Raw genomic sequence first — 7637 nt, 5'->3', positions numbered from 1 at the left:
ATAATAAATAAACATAAATCAGGACTAATAGTACCATAGAGTGAGTGGATCAGAGGATTAGTGCTGTGACTCATGGGTCACGGTCCTTTCCCAAAGTGAGCCACGTGCGTTCATCCGCTGAGAGCTAACAGTATATGTAGCCATGGTAACAGTATATGTATAGAAGCCACTGTGCTGTGCATTACAGCTGCTGCACTGAGAATGCATTAGCCCAAAAATGAATTCAACTTATTTTACATTAAAACTAAATTACTCAAGCTGTTGTAAAAATGCATAATCAAATAAATAATTACTCAAGTAAATACAGTATTATGATCTTCTGTATTTGAATACTGAGCACTACCAGCCTCTGTGGCCTGTACACACAGTCTACACGCTAAAGGTAGTTAGCTGATAGCATCGTGTTGTTGTTGTGATTGCTAAAGTGTATATTTATTTCAAACCTCATGTTGTGAAATAAATACACTTTCATTTATTTTGCGATGTTGCCAGTCTTGTAATTTACTTGCATTTTAAAACATGTATTGAGGATCGTTTTAATGCCACTACTTACATATGTACCAAAAATATTCATATTATGATGAATTGAAACCAAAAAGTTAAACAAATATAGCCATATACTGCAAAAATTATTTGTTCTGATCGTTAGTGGTGTGTTATGATAAAAATAAAAACATATGTTCAAATGGGCTGTTATTAAATCGAAATTTCAATCTACATGCTATTAGTTTGGTATTATAAACCTGAATAAAACCGTCTCTATGGGGTCTTATTCTATGTAAAAGTAGCTAACCCTGTAGTCCAGACCTCTACAAACATGTTCTGAAATGTTCCTGTGTTTCAGATGCCCTCCCTGTGTCTCTACTGGGTCTTATTCATGTCCATGTTTGTTTTATAGAAAGTGGCTCCAGACGGTCAGCCAACCAGTTCGGTGCATCCAGCTAGATTTTCTCCAGATGACAAGTTTTCCAGACACAGGGTCACGCTAAAGAAAAGATTTGGACTTCTCCTTACTCAGCAACCCAAACCTGTTCTGTGAGGAAAAGTAGAGGAAGAATGGAAGTGAGATGGAGAAGATATGGAGATGGGAGAAAAAAGACTGGAACATCAATTTACTGTGACTCTTGAAAATGACCATATCAGGAGTTGGCAAGGAGCTGTCAAAATGAAATGAGGATTTATTTCGTTTTAAAGAGGGAGTATTATGCAAATTATTTTTATTGCTGCCATGTTATATGTTTTCTCATTAAAATCATGTGGTTAATTGTAAGATTCTGGTTTAACCAGATTCTCTCCAATGCTCAGCCCATAAGCCTACGTCATCCATGCTCCCACGACAATTCTCCATAAATATACAGAAGCATGATACAATACACTACGCGACAAACCCGTCATGATGTGCAGTAGTTGCATTAGCGGGATGCACGCTGATTGTGTTGTGATAGCGTTCTGAATGGGGAGTGGCAAAGGGAGAGGAGACTCAGCCTCAAAAAATGAAAGTGAAACTTAGTAAATGTGTTAATACATTGTTTTCCGGGAATACAGCATTTTCAAAACAATAAAATGTAACACAGTGATCTAAATGTTATGTTTTAGCAGTTAATACCTCATAGAAGTGTAATACTCACTCTTAAAACCCTTTTAGTCATTTGTCCATGTTTTACTTCAGTTTTTCTAATAAATCTGAGTTTGCTGAAATACCATCTGTTTGTTGTGCATTTGAACAGTGACCGATTTTGGTCTTCCTTTGGTGTTTTCTGTATAGTGAATGGAACAGGGCCCAGGTTTTTAGACATGCGTATATGTGTGTGTGTGTGTGTGTGCGCGTGTGTGTGTGTGTTTATATATATATATATATATATATATATATATATATATATATATATATATATACATATATGTTACACATGCACTCAAATTCTAATTAGTTATAGCAGTATTAAAATGATATGTACTGATGTATTCAGTTTATGTAGTGCTTTTTTGAACACTCAAAGATGCTATACAGTGCAGTTTTCATTCACTCCATACTCTGTGGTGATAAGCTACTATTCTACAGCTGCCCTGAAACTCTTGTGAGACTCATTCAGATTTCTGAGTGGATAATCTTCTTGAGAACCAAAACACCAAATTATAACAGGTAAATAGACTACCATGTCCACTTGTTTTGTATTTAAGAATAACTCTACATTAGAATTGTTATCAGTAAAAGCTATATTTGATTTGAAACTCATCTGGGTGCACAGTTTTGTCATGTTTATAGAATTTAAAATCATAATATGCTTTTTCATTAAGTTGCATGAAAAAGCAGTGACCTGCTGTATTGGTGTAAGTTTTAATTTAGGTATTAGGAACTGTAGAGCACCTGCAGCCAGACTCTACATTAAAGAACTGTAGAGTCTGGCTGCAGGTGCTGGGGTTTAGGTTGTGACCATTCAGATCAGAGACAGTTTTTTTCAGGTTTAAACCAACTGGACTGAAGCACCTCAAGTCAGGCTCATTCTGCTTTCTGATTTTACAATTGTCTTAAACCAAAACACCAAATTATAGCATAAAGAACTTAGCCATCATGTGTAGTATTTTTGTAATTAAGACGAAATCAGCATTATAATTGTTATCAGTCACTATATTTGATTTGAACATGTTTACCTTTTATCTTGTGACAATCTAAAATCAAAATCTTACACAGTTCCTTTAAGACTAGTTGAATTGGTCAAATGGATCGTAGTCCTCTGGTGGTGTCAGAATGGACTTCAGAAACTCGGATATCACGGGTGGGACAACCTCTTGGACAACCTCTTGGACAACCTCTTGGATCACTTCAGGTGCAAGGGGGAGATCTGGCAGAGCAGGGGGCTCTATGGGCACCATGGGCAGGGGGAGGGGAAGGGGCAGTGGGGGCTTCTCTGCAAAAAACTTCATCACTTTTGGTAGCACCAATATAGCTACCAGTGCCACACCTGCTACTCCAGTCATAACTGCAGCATATTTGGCATAAGGCGGGCATCTTGTTGCTTGGTCTATGTATCTATCGAGGAGAGAGTTTTTGGCCTGCTCTCTGCTCTCCTCCAGGCTCAAGCCGCTGTCAGTGTGAATGCGGCTCTGCTCTGTCTGAATATCATGCTCTACTTGTTCCAAAGCATCATTGCTTAAATACTTCTGGTTTTCATCAACCATTTTCTCCACAGTATTCAGGATCGCTTCCACCTAGGGGTGTCAAGATGATTACGTTAATTAGTAGTCATGATTATTCAGGTCACAATACAATCATAAAAACAAAATTCAGAAACAAAATAATATGGAAGTAATTTCCATTTAATTTAAACTTTAAAAAAGTATCATTAATTTGCCTGGCAAATCCAGAATAATATCTCTCTGTATTTTTTATACAGATTGATATCAGTCTGATCCCCTCGTCCTCCGTTGCGTCTCAAGCCCGGTCGTCCAATCAGATCTGTTATTTTCAGTGATACATGTGAAATGAAAGGAACTCATTGGTCATCTATTATTTACAAATGAAATCAAATTTATCTCATCTCAGATTAACAGGGTTTAGTGCTTCACTCATTGATTCTGCAGAAACCTGTGATGTTACTTCAAAATATTATTTCTCAAGTAGAAAGTACAAAGTAGTGGTCCAATAAATTACTCAAGTAAGTATTTGAAAAAAAGTTAAAGTACTACTCAATTAAGAGTGACTTAAAAGAGGAACTGTCGGAACATAACATCTGATATAATTATATCATTTGGAGTTAAACTTATTTGAAGGAAAACTAAAAAAATAACTAAACAATGCACAAAATCTGTTATTTTGAAAGGACAGACACAAAAATGTGAAAAAATAAATCATCTGAAGGAGCGCTGTTCAAATAATTTAATATTGTCAAGATAAAGCTTTTGTCACTTGTAGATTCACTTACAGTCAGAAGAGGAACCAACATGTTTACTCAAGTAAGAGTACTGTTACTTCAACAAAATTATTACTTAAGTAGCAGTGAAAGTACTCTGAAAAGTACAATTACAAAAGTTACTCAATTCAATGTAACTGAGTAAATGTAATTGAGAACTACCCACCACTGCACAGAACAGACAAAAGTCATAATCATTAAGCCCTAAATCTTACCTGAAACTCATTGCTCCGCTGTGGGTCTTCCTTTTGCTGATCTTTGGTCCAGTACTTGTTGTCGACCACATGACAGCGCCCCCCGCAGGCCTGCACCAGCTTGGCCAGCTCAGTGTTCTCCTCCACAAACTCCAAGATGTCTGTGTTCTCCGGGAGCTGGTCTCCATGAGTGAAAACTACAATGGTGAATCGGAACATCTGTTATGAGAAAAGCATTGATTAGGATGAGGAGGTGGTGTCACACTGAGCGGACAAAATATTGTTTAGTGTGAAGTAAAAGTGGCCCATTTGGTCAACAATTAACACTCCTGTACCTACGCCTGTCATGATAAATGCTATATCAACTTATCGCTCAATACATGACAGATGGAACAATCATTTTTGGGGGTCAATATTTACGGTGAAGACTTTTTCTTTGCACTAGTGGGAAATATTTGCTTAATTTTTTGTACCATAGTTAGATCAGAGCTGTAGAAGGTTGAATTATGAACTTCTATACCTCATTATAGACGCACACTAACTACTTAAGTGTTGTATTTTGTTATGTATTTACTGTATCGCAATTCATTTTCTAAAAACTAATTTGTACATTTAGAATAGTTTTTTTGGGATAATTCTGTTTCATGGTTTGGTTTCAATATTATCATTGATCATCTATATTTACTTCACTAATGTACCGTACTTCAAAATTTGTTTATTGTCCAGGTAGTGCATGCTAGTTGTGAAAAGCACTAAACTCATCGCCGTGAATAATTATGATGCTCTGAACACATAAGGTAAGTGAGGAAAAACTGTGGACCACTGCAGACTGTTTGAAAAGAACTAGTTCTGTTTTTTTTAACTTTTGTGGTAGAGGCTTCGCCACTTAGAACCTGGAAGTAAGCAGCTTTCTGATTGGCTGAGCTTGTGCGGTCCACCACAGTTTCACTTTACCATCTGAAAAAAAATGTTTTAAAACTGTGCATAGATTTATGCATGTGGATATTAACTATTTACCAAAAGGTTTGTGAGGGCTAGGCAGGGCTGGCCCTAGCTTTCAGGGGGCCCTAAGATGAATTTGCCTGTGGGGCCCCTGGCTCAACTGTTGGTGATTCACATTTGACAACATTATAATTCTGCTCTCATCACCTTGACCAGTTGTATTTGTGTTTATGTGACCAACATCAGACTGAAAATATCCAGAATGTCATAACTACCACAGTCACAAGAACAGAACACAAACATATAAGGGGCGTTAACATGTAAAAAATTCTAGACATTTTTTCTTCATTTCTGGTGGATTTTATTGTGTTCCAGTTGGCGACAGTGGGCTTAAATTTACATTATGTCGGGTCCTTGTACCAGTGTAAACACAGAGCTGCCCTCACCTCTGCCCGACTCAAAAACAAATGGACAGATATTTTGCTACTCCAGATATAAAACAAATATAATCATTTGAGAGGGATATTTAGGCTGCTGTAAACACACAAGCCCTGGGTCCAATAGACGTGATATATTATTTTCAATCTAAATGTTTGGGCTCTTGGGGGCCCTCTGCTGGCCTTAAGCAGCTGCTTATTCTGCTTATAGGTTGGGCTGGCCGTGGGGCTAGTGTGAAAATCAAGTAATTCAGCTTTAAAGTCCAGGTGTGATTGATCCATGGCTTTTACTATGGATTAGACCTGGGATTACACAGATACCCCATCTTTAAAGTAGCTAGAATTTACAATATACTGGCTGTGCTATAGGATAGATAATAAATATAGAACATAGACATTTTTAATTATTTCCCAGGACGCACCTCTTCCCCAAACTGTGTCTTGATGTACTCCACCACAGCCTGCTCCTGTCTCGTGTACCTCTGCACAGGCATCACCAGCAGCAGCGCGTGAGGCCCCGGAGCGCACTGGACCAGGCAGCTCAGCCATTCACAGTGTCTCTCCAGCTCCGCGCGCTCCCACCCCACGCCCTGGGTTCCCACGACCCCTGGAGTGTCGATCACCGTCACTTTGCACTCTTTCAAGGTCCTGGAGTGAGTCTGAACGCTTCGGATCTTTGAGTCGCTCCTGTAGCTCACTCTGAAAATCTTTTCTCCCAGAATGTTGTTTGCCAGGCTGCTTTTCCCGCTGCCGTGTTTCCCCAGCAGGACGATTCTCAGCGAGTTTGGCTCTGAATAAAACAGAAAATATGTCAGTGATTGAGTCTTACTATAGTGGCTCAAATTCCCCCAAGAAGAAGTGAAATGGCGGCATCTAGTGGCCATGATACAGAACCACTGAGAAAGATTCAACTGTAAAAAAAAAAAAAAAAGAAAAAAAACCTCCAGGGTTCATCATAATTAATCTATATTTAATGATTCATAATTCCAATAAGTATTTTTATCTTCATGGGTTTCAGGCATAAAGATTCCTTCCTGATTCGAAGGGTCTGGCATGACAGCATCCCTCTGTCGCTATAGCAATAACACAATTCAAATCAAAGTATTATATCCTATGAATGAGAAAAGGTCCTTCTTCAAATCAGGAAACTACATTTTTTTTAATTGAAACCCATGAATTGATACTTTGCAGCTGATGTTGTCAACATTCCCTAGTTCTCTGGGGTTGTGATGATGCTAACAAGGGGCACTGCTCTGTCTGAAGCTCAATTACTCAAGTTAGACTTTAATCTGAGCTTTTCAGGAAGTTGTGGGACTGGCAAAGGTTTTAAACGACAGTGAAGGAAATCCAATCCTTTCATTCCTCCTTATTGCTGTGAGCAGAGTGCAGTCAAGATGGAGAGTTTGAAGTCTTCAGATTGAACTAAAAGACAATGTAAAAATAATCCAAGCAATTACAACTGAAGTTAAAAGACAAGCGATAATGTATTGATATTTATATAGACCACAGTCCCGTCTTCAGCTCTGGGAGGGACCTTTGCATAAAGGCTGCTCTGACTAACAGATGAGGTAAAGACCTTTCAAAATAGACAACACTGTAACTTAAGCCTGCCGTTTATAACTTCCACATATTCACTAGGTACCAGTCGCCCTCGGGCCTCCAGTCCAGTCGCCCTCGGGCCTCCAGTCCAGTCACCAACGGGCCTCCAGTCTGGAGAATTTGTTGCTGCTTTGTGTTTATTTTAAGGTTTTTCAATTATGTGATAATTAACTGTAAGATGGGCCTTGTTTGACATGTACTGATAATGTCTTTGTTTTCTACTGCACAAACTTCATTTTTCTCAGGAGCCAGTCACTGTTTTCCCCTTAGTTTTATTTAATGATTATTTGGGCCTGTATAGAGTTTGCTTTGGTTTTCATCTCTATTTTTTGTTTGCTGTGGACTTTGCCTATTTGCTCAACTCTAACACACAGCATATTTTAATATAGTCCAGAAACTATTATAATTTAAAGAAGCTGTCAGCCATTTTAAGATATCTTTTGTAAATAAATGTAGTAAAGTAAATGAAGTAAATGTACTGATATAGATAAAAATGATACATATTTTGGTCAACAGTATCAATACAAATTAATATCTTAATTTTTCTTATGAATTTT

General features: G+C 38.0%; 1 protein-coding gene across 1 annotated transcript; it reads right to left on the bottom strand.

Moving 5' to 3' along the window:
- Window positions 1–2700: 2700 nt before the first annotated feature.
- Window positions 2701–6038, bottom strand: LOC129457262 (uncharacterized). The gene is made up of 3 exons (XM_055230318.1): window positions 5904–6038; window positions 4124–4321; window positions 2701–3207 (listed from the first exon to the last, which is right to left on the bottom strand). Exons 1-3 carry the CDS (start codon window positions 5973–5975, stop codon window positions 2701–2703), a joined length of 777 nt encoding a protein of 258 aa, XP_055086293.1. The 5' UTR covers window positions 5976–6038.
- Between the last annotated feature and the right edge of the window lie 1599 nt (window positions 6039–7637).

Source organism: Periophthalmus magnuspinnatus, chromosome 20 (assembly GCF_009829125.3).
Source record: "Periophthalmus magnuspinnatus isolate fPerMag1 chromosome 20, fPerMag1.2.pri, whole genome shotgun sequence".
In the NCBI taxonomy this organism is placed as follows: domain Eukaryota; kingdom Metazoa; phylum Chordata; class Actinopteri; order Gobiiformes; family Gobiidae; genus Periophthalmus; species Periophthalmus magnuspinnatus.
Note: the sequence above shows the minus strand (reverse complement) of the source record. Positions and strands in the feature narration are given on the sequence as shown.